The sequence below is a fragment of the Strix uralensis genome, chromosome 3 (assembly GCF_047716275.1).
Source record: "Strix uralensis isolate ZFMK-TIS-50842 chromosome 3, bStrUra1, whole genome shotgun sequence".
Lineage (NCBI taxonomy): Eukaryota > Metazoa > Chordata > Aves > Strigiformes > Strigidae > Strix > Strix uralensis.
Genome location: NC_133974.1, coordinates 130,743,036 through 130,769,651, shown reverse-complemented (window position 1 = coordinate 130,769,651; position 26,616 = coordinate 130,743,036). Strand labels below are relative to the sequence as shown.

The following is a 26,616-nucleotide window of genomic DNA, read 5'->3' as shown; positions in this document are numbered from 1 at the left end:
AAAAGGGAGCTTACAGTCCTTGTGGTCAGGGGGCAAGCACTTGTCTGGCCACCCAGTGAACTAGATCAGCAAACTGATCTGCTGAAAAATATCTACCCCTCAAAATCAGTGGTTTTTTACGATTATTTCCCTGATCCAGGTTACAGTGTGGCTACAAAGACAGCCATCCTGATACGAACTGGGGGAGGCTACAATCGAGCAAATAGGGAACAACATGGAGACTCCTTCTAGCAACAAGGCAACATGCGTGTGGCTGTGGCCAAGGTCTCAGAGAGACTGCAAAGCTGTACAGATACTGTGGGGAAAAAAAAAAATTAAAAAAATAAAAATATTACCGTGTGCACTATTGGATTTGCATCCACCTTCTTACAATCTGTATAGTGCTTGAGGGCAGCAGCCTAGCTTAGAACAGGGTATTTTATGTGGGTACATTGAAAAATGTTCTTTCTGAACAAGAAGACTGCAGGAAGTGTCTCCAAGCCGTTCTTGGACTGCTCGTGTCCTGGGCCACTACGGGTCTTGGAGGTGTCAGTGGTTGAACTTAGCTCCCAGTTCTTATCCATTCTGCTGAAATAGCTGTGTTGGGATCAGTTGTGCAATTTAAAATATTGCTATCCCCATCTGTCCTCCCTCCCCCTTTGCTGGAAATCATTGTAGCATGCAGAGGAGGAGCTTCACAAAGCCATAGACCTTCGGGCATCCTAACAGGAATCCACTTGCCTAAAGGCTAAAGTATCAAGCCAGCACTGGAGAAGCCAAGTAGCTTTACACATCCGCTGTTTCTGCCCCTGCTGATGAAGGATGTGCAAAGCAGACAAGAGAAGGAGGCAATATCTTAAACTGCTTCAGTAAAGCCCAAGGCAGCTCTGCTCCGTGCTGCAGCATTGTTGGGTCCCCTGTGTGCCTTTATGTTGTTTTATGATCGCAGGTGTTGACACCAGCGATGCCTTCTGCAGCAACACCTGCCCCTTTTACTTTCTCTGGGCCAGTGGTTGGGAAGAGTTTACCGTTGTCTTCCTCAGTCTTAAGGAATAAGCTTAAGGAATCCTTCTGTAGCTGGATGTGTAGCTTTCACCATTCCTTATAGTACTTTAGTCCTTTTGACCAAACTGCTAGAGGAGGAGCTTGTACTGTATATGCTACTCCAGATGCTGTGTTGTATGCTGAGTTAATAGATTGCTCTTTTAGTTCTGTGAAAACATGGACTTTTCAGGAATCACCTGGGAGAAGAGGAGATATTTCTTCACTAGGAGTCATTTATAAACGTTTTGAGGGTTTTCCACTCACAAGCAGTGTAGCTTATTTCTCTTTCTCTCTGCGTGAAGTAGAATTCTCCAAGTATTAATTACTTGATTTTAAAGGCACTCATCTGTGATTCCTCTTGATGCCAGTGTATTTTACATATTTTCCAAAATGAGGAAGGTGTACTAACATAGCTGCCACCTGTTTAAGGTGGAACATGTAAAAACAAGTTTTATGAAGGTGGAAATTAATCTAGAACTGGAAAACAATGTTCAGTAATTCTCAAAGAAGAGGATTTTGCAAGCACCAAGCTGTAGCAAGGGAATGGATATTGGCTTATTATTTTAGCCAATAATTGAATCTTGGCTAATTATTTCGCTTCTTTGTTTGATTTATATTCCTAACAGGTTTTAAGTAAATGTGGTAAACCTCCTGCAGGGATAGGGTTATGGAGAGTAACAACAGAACAGCAGCAGTGTCCTCTTACAGTGTTCCTCCACAGATCATATTCATTGATGCAGATTTTATCCCGATGCAATCAACAGGATAGAGAGATGATTTCATATAACATGTTGAACCTTAGCGTTTAAAGAAGAGAAGAATTTGTCTCAGCAGCGGCTGTTTGTCTCAGCAGTGGCTGTTCTCTGCAGTCTCTTTCCCCTTCTTCTTAGATATAACTTTGCTGTTGAACAAAGTAATTAAGCTCAATTAAGAAACAAGGTGGTTGCACACCAAGGCGGTACCAATAAGCAACTGACTCTTCCTCAGTTACATTTCAGTTACAGAAGGAGTAGGTAAAGCTGAACAAGTTAATGCTGGGCAGTTTAGTAACCTGAGTCTGCTCAGGAGCACTACAAAAGCAAATTCTTCCACCTGGTGAGCGCATGTCAAAAATACGAGGCTGGTCTGTTGAGCACTTAGAGCGCTGTGAAGTTGCTGAGGTCTCAGCCATCCTTTGTCTAGAATCCCTGCTCAGACTTTTTTCCACTAGATGATGCACTAGAAGTGCGTATCATCTGAGATATTTTGTGCTGCTGCTTTTGAGTTCAGTGATCAACAAAATAAAAACATTCTTAGAGTTGAAAATTCCATTTTGCCCCCTTTTTTTCCCCTTCTTCCAAAACCTGGAATCAGCTGAGAGGATTTGAATAAGGTGTTCCAGAACAGTTCACCTCTGGCTGACACCAAGCACAGAAAATGCTGCAGTAGAGGATTTTTTCAGAAAGCGAGGAGCAGAATGAAAAGTGGGATTGCTGGAGTTCTCTGTATAAGAGGAAAGTTGTCTTAACCAAAATAAAAATAGGACTGCTGCAGCCTGTGTCTTAACAATAGCTGAGTGTTCATACGTGACTTTAGGGAAAGCAATCTCCAAATTAGTGCCAGATAACCACTGTTCCCTACCCCATATAATTTTTCAGTCTCTTGGCTGCTTTAAAACTGATATTGCAGTACTGATTATTCTTACTTTGTTTTCACTAAAATTTATCCCTCAATTTTTTATATATTTTTATACTTTATGAAGCATATAACAGCAGAGAAGTAAGAGAAGGGTGTTACGAATTCTGTCCCCTGAATTACTGTATGTCCCATGTTCATTTTAGAAAATGGCTTGCTTTTCATTATAAAGGAATAAACCTGTATTACAAAGAGTAAACTTGAAGGTATCTTAGATTTTCCTAGTCCTTTGCAAATGAATACATGCAACTGTTTTCAGGTACATCTCCGCTTGTTTTTGTCAGTGAGAACAGTCTCTGCACGTGCTGCAAGCTGATGAACAGTGATGTAGCATGGCCAGGGCAGGACTAAATATGAAAGAGGGGAGAAAAGTACCGTGGAAGACTGGTACATGCAAGCTCACAATTTCTGGCTCATAACGACCAGGAACCCAAAGTTGTTGGGAGTATTCTGAGGAGATGTCACTACTTATTTGCCTTCTTCACATCTTCTTGATGCCTTAGGTTTAGTAATGGTGAATGCTGGACATAGGATATTGAACTAGGTGGGCACCTGATTTTTTTTCTTTTGTTAATCTGGGAACACAGTGGCAGATTTTGCACCCGCAACACAGTTGCTGGTCAGCTTGGAGAAAGGCAGAGCTTCCGTTTGCTTGCAAAAGCCTGTGTAAACATAGCTTTTGTTCCTGCTCTGCAAGTTTGATTTCTGCCCACTATAAACTTCTAGTAGCAGTTTACCATGCTTTCTTCTTCATTCTAGGTGTTATATCGAGTGATGGGTTTTGCAGATACTTGATGTCAGATGAAAATGCCCCAGTTTTCCTAGACCGTTTGGAATTATATCAAGAAATGGATCATCCTTTGGCTCATTATTTCATCAGTTCCTCTCACAATACATACTTAACAGGCAGACAGTTTGGTGGCAAGTCTTCGGTGGAGATGTACAGACAAGTGCTTTTGGCTGGATGCAGGTTGGAAGCAGGAGATAACAGCCTTTAATATTTGTGAATCTAATACTTTAAAGCTAAATAATACATCTTGGTGGTGATGTATTGCATAATTGAATGTGTAAATATGTTAGTGTGGTAAATGAAAATATGAATATTTCACAAAAAATGTTGAAAGGCAGTGGAATGTAGAAATTGATGTCAGGAAAGAGTTTATGAGAAAGAGAAGTTTGATCTGAAAATGACAACTGAGAAATTTCAAAGGGCTTTCTGCTTTGTAATTAAGAAGTTTATATGTAAATGAGAATCAGTTTACAATTTCCTGCTTAATTTCTTGACATACTGGAATGTGTCACAGTTAGCTGCACAAGAGAATAAATTAGAAGAGTGTTACAATGCTAAAAACATTATTGTTCAAGTGTAAACATATTGACACATACATACTATATTTAAAGTACTATACCCAAACTTATAAAAGCAGTCTGAAATTACACGTGTGCAGCTTAAAAGGAATTGTGTGATGCCCATATCTGCTTTGTAACTTACTGCTCTGAACTTCACTGCTCAGAACACGTCCCGAGTAGCTTGCCTGTACTGAAACACTAGGGAAGCTGACGTCATTTCCCTTGGGTCTGTAGGTGCGTTGAGCTGGACTGTTGGGATGGCAAAGGTGAAGATCAGGAACCAATAATCACGCATGGAAAAGCAATGTGTACAGATATTCTTTTCAAGGTAAGTGCCTGACCCCTCCACCTGGCAGTAAGCCATAGAACCCCTGGACAGGAATCCATGGAGGGCACCGTCCCCTCCTCAGCACCCAGATGCTGCTCCCCTGCGACAGACTGACAGATTGTACAGGCATGGTTTCTTGTCCCCAGATCTTGGGGTTCATTTCTGACTTGCATCATACATCCCCTGTGTTACGTCTGCCTTTCCACAGAAACTGCAAGAAGCAGACTTGCTCCTTTTACCCCATATTTTCACATCCTGTTCACGTCCTGGCTCTTTGCACCACAGAATAAATATTTTTTCAATTCTCTGAGAAGTTCCTTAGCTGTGGAAAAATTCTGAAGATGCAGGAGTTATTCTGGGAGTAGAAATTCTCCCTGGCAAGAGAAGATGGCAGCAGATCCAGGGGTAGCATTGATAGGTTCTGGGTTAAGCTGCCATCACTGCTGCACGTGCCTCTTGGCACCTCTTTGCGCTGAGTCTGGGTTGTGGGGGGACAGAGAACGAGCATATGGTTTCATCTAGTTCTGGCTTCACTTGGCACATTTGAGACTCAGCTCTGTGTTTCTCAGGGTGGGGTGGAGAACAAAAAAATCTCTTTCATTATGATTGTAATTTGATCTGTTCTAATTTGAATCCTATTATTGCATTTTATAGGATGTAATTCAAGCCATTAAGGAAACAGCATTTGTTACGTCAGAGTATCCTGTCATTCTTTCATTTGAAAATCACTGCAGGTATATACTGCCCATTTATTTATTTTTTTTATAGTGCAATGCATGAGAGAGATGTTACAGCTCAAAAATACTATAATTTGAGTGTACTTGAAAACTGTAGGGGTATGCAGGTATGCTGAATGTCACTTGGAGGAGACTGTACTTTAATATACTAGTCAATCTTTATCTAGCTTAATAATGGCAATATTTTTATCTGTGGTAAAGCTGTGAAATATATTTGGATGTTCCATTAGCTGTGTGGGATTCAGTTAATCTGCTTTTTTTGTCTTATTAAATTCATCTATGTCAGATAATAGACTTTTATTGACAGTATAATTACAGCAAAGTAATACTTCTCAGTTGAGAGAAAGTGGGCAGTATATAATTTGGGAAGTCTACATTACTTAGTATTATTCTGTTTTGCTGAGTACTAGTGATTTATTTTTCTTATATTTAAAAATGAACCAACATCATATTTTCCAGCAAATACCAACAGTACAAGATGTCAAAATACTGTGAAGATCTTTTTGGAGATCTCCTGTTGAAGCAGCCTCTAGAAACACATCCAGTATGCTATATTCTGCTCGTCTTTTTATTTTTTTTATATTAGCTGTATTTAAAAGAAATTATAAACTGGGATCATACCACCTATAGTGCTGTTCACTGCCAGTCCTGTGCTTTCAAAAATGACTAATGATTTTTGGGTGTCTATGCTTTTTGGTACAAACTTGTCCTTATCTGATTTGTTTAATCTTCTCTGTACAGGGCTCTGGCAAGGAGCCTGGGGAAATCCATCCCCTTGACGTGTGACGTAATATCAGCACCTACATAAAATACACCACATACATTGTATTTGCAGGTCATACATAACTCTGAAATTGCCAGTCGCTGTTGGAAACCAATTAATTATAAATAGCGTGGTCTCAGCTGAGGAAACCTCTTCTTTCAGCTGCACTTTGCATGCTTTATGCTCCAGACCAGGTCCTGCAGTCTAGGTGGCCCCCACTACTGCATTAAGATTAAATTAAGCAGGAAGAGTTCCCTGCAGTCTCATTTGGACTATCAAGTGCACTGTAATCTGCACGCACTTCACTCTCCTGCATGGCAGGAGATAATAACAGACACTCTTTCACAAACACAATATTTGAGAATTTAATAGCTCGTTACCCAGTGCTTGCAGCTACCCCTCCAGGCCTTCCTTGCTCTCCAGAGCAACGTGCTCACTGTCTGCCAGCAGCCACCCAAAACCTGCAGATGTTCTTTAGTGCCGTGGGGGACCATGACAAAGAGAACTCTGCCTTAGCTTTTGGCTCCTGTCCATGTGACCCCAGCAAAGGGAGCTCCTGGCATTATCATCTCTAGAGCTGTGCTTTTCTTGGCTTTCCTTGCATGCAACAAGGGGCAGCAACGCACAAGGCTTGGTGAACAGCAGGTTGTTGCCCTGAAAAGTGCATCCCAGAGAACTAAATCTGTAGTGTTCCTCTGTAATGTATGTAACAGCTTGCCACATTCCTCACAAATGACAACTTCCAGCAGCTTTCAGGGAAGCCTAAAATAGAGCTGGCCAAAGGCTGTCATGCTGCTACCTCAGGGCCCAGTATTTAGCCTCAGCTGCCTGTGCTCTGCAGCACTACTGAGCCTCCTGCATTTTGTGTCCATTCCTCCTCATGGGTGAGTTCAGTCCCCAGCTGCTCACAGAGCAAATGTTGCAGAGGTGGCAAGAGAAGCTTGAAACGTGTATTTTACAAGTGCTTGGTTTCTGCTACCTCGACTAGTTGACAGAGGAGGGCAGGCTTGAGAGACGTGGCACTGGCTGAAGCAGATTTGGTTTTAAATAAACAAATGGGCATCCAACTGTACCCTTGCTGGGGGATGCAGACTGGCATCTGGAAGCCTGGGGATAAATGAGCTCTGCGGCACTGACATCTAGTGGAATTACAACCCAAGTGCTTTTAGGAACAATTGTAGTTTTCTCTTCATCCGACACACTGAAACTCCCATGACTGAGCTAGCCTGGTGGTTATGGATAATCATTACCCTCCTGCAAGGAGGTTTGCACCCGTTATTGTTGGGTTGGGTTGATTTGGGGTTTTCTGATGGGTTGTTATTTGTCACCTCTGCTGCTTTTGTTTGGTTTCAAGTCGTGGTGCTTTGTTCTTTTGTTTCTTCATCTAGAATTTTGCTTCTGCGTAGCTCAGAGTTAGATTTAAGGATAAGGGTATCTGAATATTTCTTCTAAGAACTTTTACTAGTCCCGGAAATACCTTCTACTCCTGTATCACTTATGGTTCACTAGAAACCACAGTCTATTATACCAGCAGCTCCCTGCGTAATATTCTTAGCAAGCCTGAGGTGGAGGGGATGCTAATTACCAATGTGATGGGGATTAACTCAGAGGATTTTGTACTTTATTCTCAATAATATTTTTTCTCCTTCTGCAAATGGGAACAAACCTTTTTAGTAGCACTTCCTTGTGTATGTGAAACTTGTAATTTGCCTTTCACAAATACTGAAGATGTGACCCTGTAGCCCTACTGGCAAAAATAGTCCTCACTACCTAGCTAAGGACTGGGTAGTTTTCCATTACCAGCGCCAGCCTATTTCTACTATGTAAGTATGTGTGGGCTGCCCCACTTGCATTATTACAGCTTGAAGGGACCATAAAAGGTGACTTATTTAGAGATCAAATGATAATAGGCTAAACTGTGACTTGGGCTGTGTGTGAGCCAGAGGGAGCGAGGGGAGGTAGGAAGTCCTCTGATGAAGAGTTGCAGGTCACATCCATGCCCATTGCTAGGCAGGAGAGAGGGGAAGACGTTTTGACCAGTGCAGCTGAGGATGACGTAGGCTGGAGACTAATGTGCTGGTTTCAGCCGACAACATTTACCTGAGCACAGCTTTCCCATGGGATAGGGAAGAAGCAGAGGAGACAATATTGCAGTCACGCTATAAGTTGTGTCTGAGGTGGCACTGCTTGTTTACTGCCCCTTACCATTGTTGTCCTGAAGTCAAAATACCAAATAGGGGTGTAGAGAGGCCAAATAGCTGTTGTTAAGCCTTTTCTTTAAATTATTTTACAGCTTGATACAGGTAAAGCCTTACCTTCTCCTAATGACCTCAAAAGGAAGATTCTCATAAAGAATAAAAGGCTGAAACCTGAAGTAGAAAAAAGTAAGTAAAGCTTGTCAAGCATTAAATGAAACAAAAGTCCAGATTGATACAAATAGACTTTGTTACTAAAGTTTTTTGTTACTAATTGCTTGTACTTTAGTGTTGGAAAAATATGACTTACATGTGAATGACATTTTATTTGCCCTTGTGTTTCGTATGAGTGCCGGAGTCTAGGCTTTGATATCAGCATGTAGCATAGGCATAGATAGACCTAGAAATGTAATCCTGGGACTTTTATCAGATTGCTGGTTGAGCTAAAATACGACGCAGATAGAAGCTCTTGTAAATTGTGCCTACACTGGTATGTTTGCGTTGCTGTGTTTTTCCAGGATAAGAGTAAAATGAAATGGAATTTCAAATCGTCCTTCTTGCTATTGTTGCCGCTTCTGATATTTATCTTCTTTCAGTAACAATAATGTCGCTATATTAGTTTCCAATATGGCTGTAGTGATAAACTCTGGTCCCTCTCCATTCAAAGATAAGCACGCAGACCTTCCACTGACTTCAGTCATACATGGTTGTGTTCATACTGTCTTAACTGAAATGCACATGGGAATGCAGTTGAAAATCCAAGCACTTTGCCTTTATTTACATAGATCAAGCACCAAAAAGATAGCTGTCTGTTTAGTCTTTGGAGAAGTAATATGCTTGCTCCAAAGGCCTTTGAAGTCCGTGGAAATGTTTTTCTGAACTTCACTGAGATTTGCCTACAGCCCTTACTGACCACTTTTCAGATGTAACAGTATATGTCTAATGATGTTCTTACTCAGTAAAATTTTATTGCTAACTGAAAACTTAATCTTAGAGAGCCCATTAAATAAAAGTAGCTCTTGGGATCAGAGAATCATTTATGATTGTTCTCATGTATTCCTTTATGCTACAAACTGTTCATGTCATGACTAATTTATTTTTATTTTTCTTATTAACAGAACAGCTTGACGCTCTGAAAAAGATGATGGAGGCTGGGGAGACTGCTGCTCCTGTAAATATCCTAGAGGATGATAATGAAGAAGAAATAGAAAGTGGTGAGGATTTCATAGAGAGGGGCTCTCAGACATTGCCTGTGGTAAATCAGTAGGCTGGCGTGAGCAGCTAGTATGCACATTACCCACATGCCCACAATCTGTGGCAGCAGCAGTAAGTCTGGGCTCAGTGCAGGACCATTTATACAGACCTCCAGCTTTACCATCACTTCTCAGATACATACCACAGCTGTTCCTGGCTCTGTGGCAGGCTGTGGTATGAACGTGAGCTCTCTTGGTGGGACTAGTGGTAATTTTAACTTCCACTTACTATTCAGAAGTCATACTAGAGCAGCAACCAAGTCAGATTTTCACTCTGTGTGCAAGAGACTGGAAACCTGTGACCTTTGCTTTGAAAACAGATTCTGTCACTATTTTTAATACTTCTGTCAACATCAGATTGGATTACTGCATTATACTTTATAAGGATAAAATGAGGGATAGGATTTTTCTTGCCAAACTTCAGATAACTTCAGTGTAAACATCTAGATTGGAGCCAGTGATGTGGAATGTGTTTATGGCCAACAGAGAAAAATAGACATATCTAGGTATGATTAACCTTGTCTGTTTTAAATGTCCACCTTCAGAAGAGGTAAATCATGCATTGCCTGCAAGTGTCTGAACCAAGGTACTGGCCTGTGACCCTTGTCATGCTGGACATCCCAGGACAGCCTACCCCTTGGTCCTCCTAGCTCCTTGATAATTATTCTTTTATAAACTAGCACAAAGTCATTGTTGTTGCAGTCAGTAGAGGTCCTTGTGAAAGATACTCTTTGTGATCCAAATACTGATATCTGTCCTTGCAATACTAGAAAAGACTGAAGTACAAGATTTTTTTTGGAGAGGCCTCTCGGTATCTTTCTTCAGGTGATCACGGAGCACAGAGGAGATTCTGGTTTTTTGCAGGCTGATTTCCATCGAAATGCTTATTTCTAACAGTGCTCTTATTGTGCTGTGTTATTAATTATATGCTAGACTACCAAGAGGCTCAAATAAGTATTTTCTAAAATTATTGTTTAAATCCATATGCATAATGTGATTAATGGTTTTGTGTTTGTAAGAGGCCTTTTTAGCTTCTCCGAGTACACTGGGTTCTAATGGAAAATCACCTTAAAAGCAAATGAAAATGATTCCCTTTAGTAGGGGCACATAAGGAGGCTCTAACAATGCACATGAGAAGCCTGGACACCAGCAGCTTTTTACATCTTTATTTAAAGAACTCTGGCTTCATTTCTTGTTATTTCCTCAAGCCTATTGTTTTTTTATTTTACGCTTTTGCTAAACAAATTACTGATTCCTTCAAAAGTACAGTAAATAAAATTTCTCATACTAACCATGTCAAAGCTGTAAGAATCTCAGGCCTTAGCTGTAATTCACTACTAATGCTTGGAAATCTAATACCCTGGTTTTTATTACTGTTTTTAAAAATGCCAAAATGAAACCTTGTGTATTCAACTGTCATTTGTTTCATTCTTACAGAAAACAGCAGTTGCTGTGGTTTTTGCACTGATCCCTTTTCTTTTCTGTGCAGCTGACCAGGAAGAAGAAGCTCATCCAGAGTACAAATTTGGAAGTGACCTTACTGTAGACGATTACAGTCAAAAAGAAGCTGTTGCCATCAGCGTCAAAAAGGTGGGATTGCTTCTTAAATAGATTTGTTTGGAAGCTTTCTGTGGAGGTGGGTGTAAAAGACACTCTGTTTTGTGGAAGCATCACAGCAGATGTTGTCAGAAGAGTCAAAGCTGAGATCTTCACCAGATTCCTAACCTTTAGGTTCATGAGAAGACAAAATTTTATAGCCAAAAATACTCTCTGCTTGTTCAGGTAGAATACTCATTGAGGAAACAGAATCAATGTGTAGGGAAACAATATACAAGCGGAGGATTTGATCAAAAATACTAATTAAGGGCAGCAAGCAGTTTCCTGCTCCTGCCTCTGATATTTTACTTTGCATCTCAGTTGCAGAGCCCTAATATGAGGTCGAATATCAGCTTCCTTGCTCAGCAATGTTTTTTTGCAAGCCTGCATCCTGCATCTTCGTTACAGGGATTCCCTGGGTCATTTTTTATTGTGAACTCTTAGGGCTGATTCTCCCTTCCACCTACAGCAGTGAAGGCAAAATAGGACGATTGTTCCCTGGTGGGGTGGTATGGCAGTGGGGCTATAGCAGGGAGCCAGATGGCAGGCAGGGTAAGAGTCCCCTTTATTCCACTCATACCTGATGTAGTACAGTTTATCAGTCTGTGCTCAGTAACTTGAGTATTACTTGACAGTAATTAGATACAGAATATTGGAATCCAAACCTAAGTCTGCTCTGGCATTGAAGGCATTATTGCTGCTTGCTACAGGAAAAAAAAATGCACATGTGAGTGCTAAGGTATCAGATCATGCTCCTCTGTCACTCAAGTGTTTTGGCCACTTCTTCTCTCCTGTCGGTCTACCTTTGGATCTTACTCCAGGTAGAAGTATAAGCATGAAAAATCTTTCACAGCAGAGTTTGCCCATGGCAGTATGTCTCTAGTAGTATCACCAAGACATCAGACATGCCTTCTTGGTATCTCTTCAAGTCAACATCTTTGCTTCTTCAGGACTTTTATGAATCTTCTCACTGAAGCATTGTTTAACTTCTTTGCTGTAGGGCTGGTTTCACTTACTAAGTCCTTAGCTACCTGAGTGTTTTGGGGTTTGTTTGTCTGTTTGTTTGTTTGGGGGGGGGGGGGGGGGGTGTTTGTTGTTTTTTTCCAGATTAGTCACTCCACTCATCCTCAGCATATGCCCTTGGGTAACTTCTCTGCTTCTTTGCTGATCAGTGACTTGATCTTTATTCTTTGGGAATGTACATTCAGTGCCAAGTCAACATTTATCTGTCTTAAGATTCTCAGTAGTGGCAGCTTGTAACTGAAGGCAGACAACAGACTGTCCCATGGCAAATAACATCTTGAGATAGGCCTTTTCCAAATGTGGGCATTTACAGCACAGTTTACAGCAGTCTTAACCCCTAGCTTTTCAGAGCCTGGGCAGTTTCATATTCAGATCAGATGATCTTTGGTGTTGTCTGAGTGTGTCATTCTTTCATTCTTCTTTGAAACTTTCTGTCCCCAGCATCTAGTTGATAGCACTGGTTTGGGCTTAACTGTCTGGCATCCTCCCTCCTATTCCCATTGCTAGCCAGATGTTGAATTTCATATCTTTTGTGCCCAAATTTGAAAGAAACTGCAAATTTTTGCAAGTGTGTGGGACAGGTGAGCCATACAGGAAGGTGGAAAAGGGTATACTTTTTGCTAAATGCGTTAACTTTTTGAGGATTTTTTTTTTCCTTACTGTGAGTGTTTCCTATTGCTTTTTCTTTGGGTAATGTATATATATTTTTTTCCCTTAGGCTGTTGAAGATTCTGAGCAAGAAAACAATAAAAAGGTGACACATAGGATGTTATGTAGTTTGTTTTGTTGCTTTATATATAACATACATATTACTTACCATGCATTCTTAGGTTTAACAATTTTATGCTCAGTTTCACTGCATCTGCAGAGTATTTCTGAAAGTGACTTATCCTCTAGGGTTTCTTCTGTACTTTTATATGGGGGTTAGGGCTGTCAGAAAATCTGGGGACAGACAGGAGTGCATGACTTTTGCCGGCTTAGAAGAGTCTGTTCTCAGTCTCAGATGTCATGCACTGAGAAACAGCAGTTCTTTGAATGGTGTTGAGATGTATCATCCCTGCTTCTTTTTTTCCCTCTTCCCTTACCCTGACTGTACTTTGTTTTCCTCTCTCTTTTTCTTCCATTTGCTTTCCCTTGGGACTTCTGCATTTATCTTCTCCCAGGAATCCCTTCTGTAAGACTTTTCCCACCTCCTCCACTCTCCTCCTCCTTCTCTTCTCCCATTAAAGCTTCTCCTGTTCCTAACCAGACTTTGTTTCAGTCTATGTTGTTTTCTAAGTGATTTTCTTGAGGGGTGGGGAGGTCTAAATAACAGAGGGAAATGAACTTTCCCCCATTGTTTTCTCTAGCCCCTAAAAGCGTCATATGCTGTTGTAACCACTCCTTTGTTTCTGTAGGCTTTAAGAAGCATTCCACCCTTACCCCTTTCTAGTTCATAGTTTTAAAGTTGTGAACACTGCAAAGAGTATAGCTCATTTACTCTAAAAATTATGGGTCTGCAAGTAAATAGGATAAAATAGATGACCAGTAGAATGTCTTAGAACATTACTTAGAGCTAGTGTGTCAGTAATGCAGTCACACAGCTATAGTCTGCAGGGTACTATTCCCTTGGTGCTAAGGTGGGTGTAATTCCCTTTGACTTTCTTTTCACTGTAATTCATTACTTAGACATTTCTGGATCAAGATAGTAAAATATGACTAGCAACTCTGAGTAGTCAGCAGGAGGCACATTGAAGGAGCCTGGTTTTTAGAAGATGGGTGATCAGTTCTTCCTGAATTATTGGCCTTCCGAAAATGAAGACACTGAAAAGGACTAGTTCCTTTGAAGAAATTTGACCTGAATTTGGTCTAAACTCTATTAACAAATATTGACCTAGTAATAAGAAAATGCCTGTATTCTACTAATAAAGGGATGTACCATTTGTCATATTGAGGTAACAGATCTGTGAACCCTCAATATTTGGATTAGTGAAAAACAGTTGGATTGAGCCCTGGCATTACAATATGGTATCAGTCTGATTTCATGGGCCACTGGAACTTTTAATTCAGTCTAAAATGCACATAAAACAATGTGTACCTGGACTCATTCTGATAACTCAGCTATTCTGTGCAGTCAGAAAATGACTTGTGAATCATCATATTAATGCATAAATTGTTTCAATTCACATGGTACTCATTCTTTGAGATGTGTCCGCGCTGTGTGGCAGGTAGAGGTACGTGCCCATAATACTGGCAAGTAGTTTCATGTTTCCCTTACTCTCCCATCTCCTGAGTAAATGAGTTGCAGTAGTGTAGGTTCTGTGAACTGCATTCTTCTTCCATGAGAAGGGCTTTGCGTTGCGTCCTGTTATTGACTGTTTCCTGATACGATAGCAAAGGAGAACTTTCTGACAAACACGAGTTGCATTCTGAAACTAGAGAGCTGTACTGTAAGAATTTTTGAATATTATTTCCTTGCAGAATTTCACTGTCAGCCTACAGTAGGTTAGATTTTTTTGGGAACTGGTTCACTCGTAGGAGAACAAGCGAAAATGTTTGTGGGAAAATTGCCATGTACAGTAAGCCTTGCGGAGTTTGCTTAGATCGACAGAAATCTTTTTCTTTCCTTTCTTTCAGTGAAAAGAATGTGTTTCAAACTGGTTTAGGGAAAGGAAAAAGTTGAACAGGTAGATCCACATGAGAAGCACTTCCTATTGTGGGTTTCTAGAAGATGAGATACTTGTAGAAAACTTCTGAAGTTCTGTTATAAATATAGTGTAGTTATGTGAAAGATGGGTTCAGATTTTTATCAGTTTAAATGGCTAGGAGTATGAGCTTGGTACTGTGTCTCTTGTTGGTCTTGTGACATCTCTTTGTCCAACGAAGGTTGTAATCCCTGTATTTTGGTCTGCTTTTATTAGTAAAGATTAGCAATTGAACCTATTTGTTGAGAAAGTTCTACTCAGTACCCAGTATGTATTACCCCACCAGAGTTGCTATGGGAAAATGTATATTTAATCACAATCCTTAGGAATTTATTTGACAAAGATAGATCATTATCTCCCACCATTGTTCAGTCTGTTGTAATATTTATTATTTATCCCGAAGTTATCCTACTAACATCATGTAATATTTACCCACTGCTTAGGAGCTTTTCTATCATCAGTCCACTTGCATGCATCCTTGTAACACTGAGAGCGTCTGGTGCATATTTCAGTAAGAAAATAAATCTTAATTTAAATTATATTAAATTTCCACTTTTCTTGTATTAATTTGCACTTTCTTTAACTTTCTGCAGATTTGGGTATAACTTTGTATCACATTTGAAAATTCCAACAATAGTGTTTGCACACACAAATAGTGATTATTCTTTTTAATGTGTTTTCAGGGTTTAGTAACTGTTGAAGATGAACAAGCGTGGATGGCATCTTACAAATATGTAGGTGCCACAACCAATATACATCCATATTTATCAACAATGGTCAACTATGCTCAACCTGTAAAATTTCAAGGTTTCGATGTAGCAGAAGGTAACATAAAAGGTTGAATGAAATAAAAGTATTTGTCTGCTTATTCTAGGTAGCTCTTTAATCTCTACATTTCCCGAGTTTAGAAATGGCGTAAGACTTTAATGACTGTCATCAGTATACTTTTAGATCTGTTTCCTTGAAAGTAGAGTTAGCATGTTATTCCATTGGTCATCCACACGGAGTCACTAAATTACTGGGAGAATATGAAGCTGTTGAGGATTATATTCTACAGGCCTTTCCAACTAAACTGCTTTTTTTAGTTCATCTTTCTGTAAAGTAAGGTAAGCGTGATTGTCACAGTGGTCAAGCAGTTAGCTGATGCTTTCATATTGCACACTAGACCGTTTATCATGTTGTTTTGCCTTATCTAGCCACACAACACAGGCTCTGAATAACAATTTTGTCCTAAACAAAAAATAAAAGTTTAGTTGATTTCCCAGGGTGTGAAAGAAAAAAAACAAGTCAGAAATACGAAATTTCTCTTCAGTGAAATTTGATTCTGAGTGACAGGTAATGGGGAAACAGACCAGAATTTGCTGTATCCTGCTATTATGTATAGTATGTGATTTTGTGTTTTGATCTGTCATTACAGAAGTGTTTTAAAATGTCTTGTCTTTTCTTTCTAGAACGTAATATTCATCACAACATGTCTTCTTTCAATGAATCAGTCGGACTAGGGTATTTGAAGACCCATGCCATTGAGTTTGTGAAGTATCCTTTCATGTCCTCATATCACTTCTAATGCTATAAATAAATAAGTGTACCTTTCTAGGTTTACAGTGTTCCATGACTATAAAGGAAAAGGGAAAGTAGCCCATAGGATGAGAAATAGTAAGTTTAATGTTAAGAAATACTGAAGATACGAGGATATGACGATACATTTCTATGATGTTTTTATTTCATTTTCCTTGATGAATTATACAGTTATAATAAACGACAAATGAGTCGGATATACCCAAAGGGAGGCCGAGTGGATTCCAGTAATTACATGCCTCAAATTTTCTGGAACGCTGGCTGCCAGATGGTCTCACTGAACTATCAGACCCCAGGTAGGCAGCAACGACCAGTGAACCTCAATCCTAAAGAATGGCTTGGGCAGTAACTCTCAAACAGATGCCATGGATTTGCTTCTGGCATTTTTTGAGGAAACAGACATATGGCTAAATAATACAGAGGGGTGGAATTACAGAAGCGTAAGAGAAGGAGCAGTAAAAAAGCCATGCAGAGAAGGAAAATTCAGTCCCCTTTCATGGAAAAACAAGAGTACTGCAACTTGTCACATGAATGTTTTATTAATAAAAAGTATTAATTAGAGGGAAATCACTGTTTTCAGAAAACACAGCTTTGGCACAGTTGGGTGCATGTCTGCAAAGTAAAGGTGAAGGGAGTGTACAAATTGAGATGGTAAAAATGTAATGACTGTGTGCCAAATGCACTTCTAGACTAGTTGTTGTGAAGCATTAAAGAGTCGTGTTCAGCAGCAGAGAATGGGGTCTGAGATCCCAGCTTGACAGAATGATGCCAGGGAATGTAAATGCCTCTCCACAGCGTAAACAGAGAGGAGATATATTGTTTCTCTTCAATGAAAGCGTGAGTATAACAGGGTAGGGGGTTTTGTTGTTTTCTAAATTAATCTAGAAATGTCTTCAGTCATATATGCGACAGACCAGTTTTTCCATTTTCTTTTTCTAGCTGTGATAGTGCTTTTTGTGCTTGCTTCCCCACCCCCAGCGGTGTCTTTGGTACTGCAGACACTCCTGATGCTCATACCCTGAGTTCTGTCCTGCAGAGCTTTGCACTGATTTCCCTAGCTGAGGAAGCAAGAGAAGGCTGTGCTGGGATACACCGCTTGTAAAACACTCCACTGGATGTGATTTGGAGGTTGGAGCAGATAGGCAAGCTTCACTCTTCTCCCAACACTGCCTCTGCCCACTCTATGCCATTGTCAACCCCTCTATATTGCAAAATAAGAGTGTTAATCATATAATTGGAAGTGAGCAACTTTCTTATATTAGTCTTCAGTGGTCCAACTTTGCTGACAAGCTGAAGAATAATTGAGAAAATAGAAGTTAAGGCGGCCCAGTAAAGCAAATAATAACAGATATGAACATGTGGGAATCTTGTATTTTGTGTAACGGAGAACATAGAAGAATTTGTTCCCTTTCAAAAGTAGAGTCTGTTGGGCAAGAGGATACCTGTGTTATCGCTGAACAAGGATATTGTGTTCTAGTGTAACTGGAAACCTGCAGGAAAACATCATATTTTTTTATAAAGTCTGGGAGAGGTTTGGAGGGGAAGAGGGTTATTAAGTGTTTGCTATCTGTGTTTATATACAAGTGCCGTAATAATGCATTGAATAAAATTCAGATGTTTTAAATGTTGAAACAAAGCAATGCTGCTATGATCTCTCTGCTTTCTTTTTGTGGTATTTTATTCAATTAAGTTCATAGAAAACCAGTGCAATATTCATCTCACCTTCTTTAAGACCTCAGGATACAGACAGCTGCTTTGGAGGTGGTTGTCTACGGTCATTGTAGAGAAATACACACTTCTAGGATGTCTCCTCAAGTGTATTTTATATGTCTGCCTTGGAATGAGATTAATTGCACTGTTAAAAGTGCCTGTATCCCTCCATTATTCAAAGTGGTTCTGGATCAGTACAGGCATGGAGACATCTATACTGTGGATACCAAAAGTTAGATGATGGAAATCCCATCCCAGGCGCTTAACAGGACCACAGTCTGATGCTTCACTGCCTACAGGAGTGTTTGAATTCAGGGAGAGACCATTTTGTAAGCACGACACAGACTTCAGCTTAGTTGATAAAGCTGTTACTACTGTGAAGAAATCTGAAGTTTTCCTATTGCTTCCTTTTCTTTCATAGATGTGTGTGTTTTATATGCATTAATTTTTATTTAAACTGATTATTCTGGACAAACAGTCTTATTTTCTAAAAAGGGTTGTTCATGATTGCATTATTCAGAATGAAAGACAGTAATTTTTTTCTCTCAACAGATTTAGCAATGCAGTTGAATCAAGGAAAATTTGAATATAATGGATCATGCGGGTGAGTGATATGATTTAAACTGTTGTCACTGTGTATCAGAATCCTTTACTATGGTTTTAATAAAATTTTGTCACTATTAATTATGTGTTACAAAAGGAAAAATGGGATGCTAGGTCAAGAGTAGAAATTAGCAGAATTCAGGGAGAATTATCCCCTGCAAGGAGATAGTCTGATGAATATGCTTTTTAATTATGCCCAGTTTTTAAGGATGAGATAGAAGAGACTTGTGTGCAAATTATGAAGATCATAATGAATATCATACACAGTTATTTAAATACATCTTCAGCTTCTGATCTCAATCTTTCTTTGAAGATATGCCACAGAATGGAGATTCATTGCACAGTGCACAGAATTGCCAAATTTACTTGGACAGGTTGAGTCTTAATACATAGGGAACGTTTTTTAAATCTGTGTACTTTAGTTGGAGAGCAGATTTCACAGAGAATACTGAAGTGTTTAATCTCTGAAGTTCTTGCTCATGACTTTTGCATGAAAAAGGATGCTCAAGTGATGTGGATAGATTTTTCTCAAATATTAAGTTTGTACCTTTATAGGGCAGGCTGATCATTAATATCAAGAGAAAGGAGAAGTTTGATGAATTATAGGAAATGACAGTCCAGAAACACATTAAAATCTGCAAACTCATCCTGGGAAGAAACAATTCTTTTATTAATGCAGATCTTATTCAGCAAGAAAATTTGAGAACGTGAAGGTTCGTAATTCCTCATCTGCAGAGTGGTCAACATAGTGCTGTGCATCTCCATGCCTTTATTTCAGTTGTGAACTCTCCAGATAGAGGCTCTTGGGTTTGACAGTGGTGCAGTCTTTGGTCATTTCAATCAGAATGACAAAAATAGGAAAAAACAAAGCTTTTTATATGGCAGAGTATGGTTCCTTTCTTGTTTGACCCACAAGCCTAGTAAAAGAGCACCTATTTACTCTTGCTAAATTCTCTGAAGAACAGGCAACACTATCAACTAATTTTCATGATTCTTATGTCAGTCTTCTGGTATTACAGTAATATAGTGGTAATGCATGGTAACATGGTGGTAATATTTTAATATGCACTATAAATGTGGTGCTGTTTCCATCACAGAAAACATGCAGGGCAATGAAAATAAAAAATTATATTTCCTTCTGTCTATACTCCTTTTTTCTCGGATTTACAGTTCTCACGCTGGTGAAACAAGACCAGGGCACTCTAGCTTCAGCATTTTTTATTTCAGCAGGCTGGAAGCAGAAGCTAAGGATGTTTCTGATAGTTCCCCTTCTGTCCATAACCTACATTAATAAAATATTGTTAAATCACACACATTTATAATGTAAGAAAAATGAGGAATATTACTTTCCTGAACAGAAACCACATTATGAAAAAATGGGAGAAAACACTGACATTCTTTCCATTGGAATTTTTCCAGCATTTTTTAATTTCTCTATTCTATCTAGGCCTTTATAACATTGCGTACCAGTGATTCACTAGAGAGACTAAGGGTGGATAAAAAAATAATCTTCTAGCAGCTGTTGTCTGTCAGGGCTGCAGAATTAGCAAAATGGGTCCAGTTACAGACCAGTGGAAGAGAACCCATCATGTGTGGCATAACACTTCTGTGATCAACTGCTATTTCATTTTGATGGCGGAATTCTTGGGTTTTGATTCATCAGAGCATGTATCGGCTTCATTGATATGTTGATCCAGTGTATAGTCCTCAGGGATGTATTGTGAGTGTTATTATGGTAGTACCTTTCATGCTACTATAATTAACAATCTGTCAGCACCGACATTATCAGCTGCTTTTCCCCCAAGGTTTTATAACCAAGATGAAAAAATGAGCTTCATGCTGAAATTTATTGTATGAGTCTTGACTCTGTGGAACTGCTTCATTTAAAAAAATAAAATTGAATAAGCCCTCTATGTTTTTCCAAAGTGTTAAAGAATTAAATGACAGCGTCTACTTTTTACTGTATGATAACTTGCTGTGTTTTTAAAATGTATTCTTCAATTATTTTGAAATGTCCTTGATTATATGACATTTATTTTCATCTTGAAATCCAGGGTTGATTTAATCTCTCAGTATCTGGTAATTCAAAATGAAGATTAACATTTATCTGTATTGTAGACAACTGTAATATTTCCTTTTATTTCCTCACACTTGCAGCTAGAATGATAGTCTGTATTTTACAGTGCTGTGGGAGAGTTCATCGTTTAAAGCTAGATCATCCATTTTATTTGTATTTAACACAATTTTATTTTCCACACAAGAATAATTTTCTTCTTCTTTTTCTTGAAATAAGGTATCTACTTAAACCAGATTTCATGCGACGACCAGATCGAACATTTGACCCTTTCTCTGAAACTCCTGTAGATGGTGTAATTGCTGCAACATGTTCTGTACAGGTAAAACAGCAATAGACAAACTTCTGTCATCTTATCACATCCAAAATCACATTTAAATGTCAACAGAAATAAGATATCTACAGAAAATGTGTTTGGATTGTGTGGATTTCATCAAATTGTTTCCATTTTATTGCCAGCTAAGACATCTGTGTTTACTTGATCTGAGTGGAACATGATAGAATCAGAGATGGTTTGTTATACACATTATCACTGAATTTTAAACTCTCTCGTGCTCTTTTTGAATTACATCAGCCCACACAAATGAATAAATGAGTGAAGTTCATTTCTGTGGACAGTATGAAGTTATACAAACATCACTTGTCACTATAGAGCAAGGAGGAATATGGGTACACATGAACAGGATATTTTCAAACTAAATAGAGAAAAATGGTTCATGTGATGGAGGTCCTTACTTTGGAGTTATCTGTGAGTAACAAATTCCACAAAACCTCTGTTGTAGTTCTAAAGCATGGTTAGGTATCACGTTTTGAAAGGAGGCTGACAACTGTAAAATGTCTTTTGTGACTTGACACTCTCCTCTCTTTGCTCAAACACCATATCTGCAGCTTAGCAGAAGACTTAAGCTTTCAGTTAGAACTTTCTATGCACAGCATGGAAATTTCAAACTCTCTCCCACTGAGGGTTCATTGTGCATTCTAGACATTTAACTAAGTTTCATTTGCATCTCCAGAGGAACAAAAACTTTTTGTTTTTCTTTAACGTTAATGACAATACAATTCCTTCAAGAAGGAATTGGGATCTGGTGGGGAGAACATAAGTTTTAAGAATCACTGGAGATAGTTCTTAGATGGTGTATTTTGCCACTTGCTCTTCGTGTGTGACTAAAACTAGTACAAAATTCTGTATAAATTCTGTTGTAAAGGAATCGAGTGGACCAAAGCCAGTAATGGCACCCCTCAGCCACATAACTTTTCAGATTTGTTATCCAGAGTGTTCCCTGGAAGAATGTTAGATCATGAAAAGAAAAGGACTTGAAATGAACTTAGGCCTGTGAAATCATGTTTCAGGTTTTTTCTGATCACAATAATAAAAGCATTAGCTGTGTTTTTAAGTAGTAGATCATCTTGATGGAATAAAAACTTTCCTTGGAGTAATCACCTGCTGTGGCTAGATTAATCTTGACTTGGAGTAAAATCGCAACAAATCTTCATATACAGAACAATATAGAGGAGTCGTGTGGGGAGGGTTTTTTGCTTTTCAAGCATCCTACGCTTCCCAGACACATAATACGGAGTTAGACTGACATGTGATTAGTTTAGAACCTTTACCTAAGTGAAAGCAGAGCACTAACATTTACATTTGTGGAATAGCAGTGCCCAATCTGGTTGTTTCATTCAGTGTTTTTCAGTAATACAGCAAACGGATCTGTGAGACTTCAGCTGATTGGGCTGACTGACTTACAGTTGTTAATACCATAGCACAATGAGCACAATCATTTCAAATTAAGGATATATTTAAGGTCTTATCACTAAAGCTTTTCTAAAGAAGTGCAATTTTAGCAATAAATACACCTTTTTCATATGATGTAATAAATATTTCTGTTCCATATAAAGCATTTTTCAGACTGCTGTCAATAAAAAAAATACCAATATTCCCAGTATTCATAAAATGCTGTGTACTTGGTATTGCTTTTCCTCACTGTTCTGTTACTGTGTTGCAGGTAATATCTGGTCAGTTCTTATCAGATAAAAAAATCGGTACGTATGTAGAAGTGGATATGTATGGTTTACCCACCGACACGATACGTAAAGAATTTCGAACACGCATGGTGATGAACAATGGTCTGAACCCTGTTTACAATGAAGAATCATTTGTATTTCGAAAGGTAGGATATTTGGAAGGCACTGTTTTGTGGTTGCCAGCGCTTTTGCACATGAGCATCCTTGCTCACTTGAGCCACACCTCCCTGCTTCAGTCTGACTGCTCACATGAATAAGTACTGCTCCCATGAAAAAGGGTTTGTAGGGTTCCTGTTTACTACAGTAAACAATCTAAAGCTGAAATAAGCTTTCAAGAGGTTGTTTAGGTTTTTTTTTAATTTTGCTTTGTTTTATTTTTCTAATGGATAACCTCTGTAGCTGTCACATGATTTTTGTTTTGTTTTGTTTCTGTTTGGCTTTTCCCTCCCCTTTGCTTCCTCCTCCCACTTGGAGGTAGCCACCTTCTCCGTGGCCATGCCTGTGTTCAAGGTATGCAGTCTGCTCAGAATGAGCCCCCGCTGGTGGACACCATCATTCCTTGGAGATTTCTTCTTCCCTGCCCTGGCAGTGGCTGCTATCTTGCACTGTTCCTTCAGCCCAGAGGGCAGGTGAGATGCTGCATCCAAAGCTAAGGTCAATGTTATTACATGGAAAAGTTGGAAGGGTGCTGTGTTCTTCAGACGTGTTGCCAGCTCCCTCCTTCAGTAGTCCATGTGCATCGTGTACCTTTTTCTTTATTTTTTTTTCTCAATAACAAAAGAAAAACAAACCTTTTTTTCTTGGTATGGGGGATTTAAAGAGAGAGATCAGTTGTCCATGTTCAGTTTTTATCTCTCAGTCTTTATATATATGATACACATATATATATTTTTACTTTTATTTTTTTTTCTGTCAGCTGGAGTTTCATCCAGACTATGTGTGTTAGCAGTGCCGTCTTTGATAACGTCTGTTTTGCTTACACATGTTTTGTTGTCATGCAGAATTGTTGCTCTTTTATTCCAAAGTGACAGGCTTTGCCGAGCGGTGATAACACTTCACACTTGGGTATGTTACACACAGAAGCTGCTCTCTTAACAGTACAACCAGTTTTTAATAGAAATGTAGTTAACGCAAGAGGTTTTGCTGGACTCAAATATATTCTGGGATGAATGTGACTTGACGTGCTTTTCTCTGTATATGAGGCAGCACAGGGCAGACGCTTAGGTACAATGACAGGCAGTCACGCTGCCCATGGCTTGCTGGCCATATGGTCAGCATCTGCTGCTTTCTGATTTCTTAAATCAGAAGGCCCATAAACTACAGGGTGCACACAGCTTCAGTCTAAAATGGGGGTACCTGTGTATTGTGGCATGGGTACAGTGACTGATGCCAATATTCCACAGACTTTCTGCTGTACTCTGCAATGAACAGTTACACGGTCGCACATTCTCTTGAATACTACTGCAAGTCAGCCAAGAGATTATTTTTCTTCATCTGAGGTCCTTGTCATATCAGGCTTAGCACTGTAATCAAGACATACACTGATGACCAAGCAGATGAGTGGCATAAACACAGCAGGAGCAATTCCTCTGGTTGGAGGAAATGAAGGCGTGGGGTGCCCAGTGCTAAAATGTCACAAAGGTAGAAGTGCCTACCAGGATACCATAGAACAAATTAACGGAGAGGGAATGATAGGTGACTTAGTCTCCACTCCTGCTCCCTAGCAAATCTGTATCTGAGCCCATCACGTAATGAAAGATATGCTGATCTGTGGGCTGTAGAGGAGAGATCTTACCTGCCTTATTTGGGTTACAGCGTTCTCCTCAAGCTGATGTTTAATCCTATACAGTTGCTCTCAGGCAATGTGTTTGATTGTTTTTCTGTCACGTTTTCTTGTTTTCATTTTAATTAAAATAAAACTTCAGTCATTCTAACCCAAGTTCTGTGTTGTCACTCTGTTGTGTAAGGGGGAGGATGGGATGAGTGCTTGTGGTAACCTGTGGTCGGAGTGCTAAGTTATAATCAAGTAGAGCAGGATATCCATGAATAGCTCAGGTGGGTTCGGAGACCAGAAGTATACTTTATTTTGTGCCTTCTAAGACTGAAAATGAAAGTGCAGGGGGAACGTATAAGGGAGATAGTGGATGAAGTTTACTTAGGTTTTCCCTTTGGTGCCATAAGCGCTGATGAATTCGAGCCAGGTAGGGAAGGAGTGGGAAGACCTTTCCTAGCATATAGTCAAGGCAGGCTGGTGGAGAAGCTGCACCTCTTGGTTAGGCTGTGTTCTCCTCACTGCTCCATGCACAGAGGGAGCAGCACCTTTGTTCCAGGGAAGGCAGTGAATTTTTTTGTTACTGTTTCACTTGGTCCAGATGGGGGCTGACAGATGCAGATAGCTGGCAGCATCCCTGCCCACCATGCATACCACGTATCCTTCATGTCGTGAGCACAGCACTCCCACTTCTATACGCCATTTGAGCAGGTCTGTCGCCCTGTCCTACCCTCCTCTGCCTGCTTCCCCCCTTTGCAGAACCCCTAGTTGAACATACATACCCAGCAGCTTGTGCTTGCACTCCTTCCATTCTTCATTGCCCTTTTGGATACATCCCAAATCCCATCTTTCTGTCATAAGTCCTCCTGATTCAGCACTATCTCCCCTTCGATTGCTGCTGTATCTGTTATTTCCCATGTAGTATTTCCCTGCCTTCTTATCGATGTCACCGGTCTTTGGTAATGAAAAATAAATATGCAAAATATTTAGCTAGTGTAACTGTAAGCTGCAGGATTTGCATATTCTGAAATCTACCCGCTATTTAGGGTGGAAAAAAGCTTTTCTAGGAAAGATTCATCTTTAAAGTGTGCAGTTTGCAGGGAATGGTATTATCTTACAGTGACGATAGTCTGTTTCTGGCTTACAAAGTAAATGGTTCAAGCATGGGACGTGGGGAGGGTGCTACTGTATTAGTGTCATTGAATTTCTTCATTTTATGGCTTTCCAGGTTATTCTCCCTGATCTTGCTGTCCTGAGAATAGCAGTGTATGATGACAATAATAAGTTGATTGGTCAGAGGATCCTGCCTCTGGATGGTCTGCAAGCAGGTTACAGACACATTTCTCTTCGGAATGAGGGCAACAAACCACTCTCTCTCCCAACGGTTTTCTGCAACATTGTGCTTAAAACATATGTGCCTGACGGTTTTGGAGGTGAGATAAACCTGTATCTCGGTGTGCTGTACATCTTGAGTGTTGGTGTGGAAGTACTGGGGTTCAGCGGTGTCAGTATATGCCAGCCAGAAGCAGACACGCAGTGTTGGAGGATTGGAAAGATTAAGTTTTTTAACTCCTTGGAAACCCTGCATATTCAGTTAAGAAATCAGCTTTCAGACCAAGTTCCTGCCTTGGTGGTGTTAATAATGACATGTATCTGTTAAATGACAAAATAATATATAAAATAAGCTAATACTAGTTAGCTCAATTTAATCTTCTCTGTTGACATTTTAGGAAGATTCTTCTTCTGATTTTTTTTTTGTGTTAATTACATTATTTCTGATATAAATATTTGTAAGGCTAACATGTACTTTAGCTACATTGTTTGGCCTATTGGTATAAACAATTGATGCAGAAGCTAGACATGTGTTTTTTCAAATAAAACCACTTTTGTATTCTTGAGAATATTGGCATATTGTTAAAAATGGACAGTGAAATGGTTTAGCATCCAAAACCTTTCTGCATTTTTCTTTCCCAGTTTTACATGTTTGTAGTGTGGTTTAATTATTTTGGGGTTTTCAGGAAAGTAATTTTTAATGTGAGCCATATCCATGATCAGGTTGGCTGGGCCATGGTCATTTGTACTGAGTGGTGGCAAATTGCCACATGTGGATAGGAACAAACAGCTGAGAATAATCATTACACCACTTAAATCAGTGTAATGGGCAAGTTCACCCTGAAGGTGTACCTCTGGGAAATGTTTTCTTCACTGCAGATGAAATTTGCTTGTACATTA

General features: G+C 39.5%; 1 protein-coding gene across 22 annotated transcripts in view; it reads left to right on the top strand.

Annotated features, from left to right (window-relative positions):
* Window positions 1-26,616, top strand: part of PLCB4 (phospholipase C beta 4) — a 216,932-nt gene that overhangs the window by 149,690 nt on the left and 40,626 nt on the right. For 20 of the 22 annotated variants that reach the window (XR_012628365.1, XR_012628366.1, XM_074864405.1 and 17 more), the window contains 15 exons: window positions 3,457-3,667; window positions 4,282-4,375; window positions 5,030-5,109; window positions 5,572-5,656; window positions 8,169-8,259; window positions 9,189-9,284; window positions 10,813-10,913; window positions 12,661-12,696; window positions 15,310-15,451; window positions 16,078-16,162; window positions 16,376-16,500; window positions 18,467-18,518; window positions 20,811-20,913; window positions 22,595-22,759; window positions 25,613-25,817. Coding sequence is in view for 20 of the 22 variants with exons in the window: in XM_074864405.1 (XP_074720506.1) it covers window positions 3,457-3,667; window positions 4,282-4,375; window positions 5,030-5,109; window positions 5,572-5,656; window positions 8,169-8,259; window positions 9,189-9,284; window positions 10,813-10,913; window positions 12,661-12,696; window positions 15,310-15,451; window positions 16,078-16,162; window positions 16,376-16,500; window positions 18,467-18,518; window positions 20,811-20,913; window positions 22,595-22,759; window positions 25,613-25,817 (1,671 nt within the window). In the remaining 2 variants the exon portion in view is untranslated. The remainder of the gene's footprint in view (window positions 1-3,456; window positions 3,668-4,281; window positions 4,376-5,029; window positions 5,110-5,571; window positions 5,657-8,168; window positions 8,260-9,188; window positions 9,285-10,812; window positions 10,914-12,660; window positions 12,697-15,309; window positions 15,452-16,077; window positions 16,163-16,375; window positions 16,501-18,466; window positions 18,519-20,810; window positions 20,914-22,594; window positions 22,760-25,612; window positions 25,818-26,616) is intronic. The other 2 variants (XM_074864419.1, XM_074864417.1) reach the window with 1 other exon arrangement.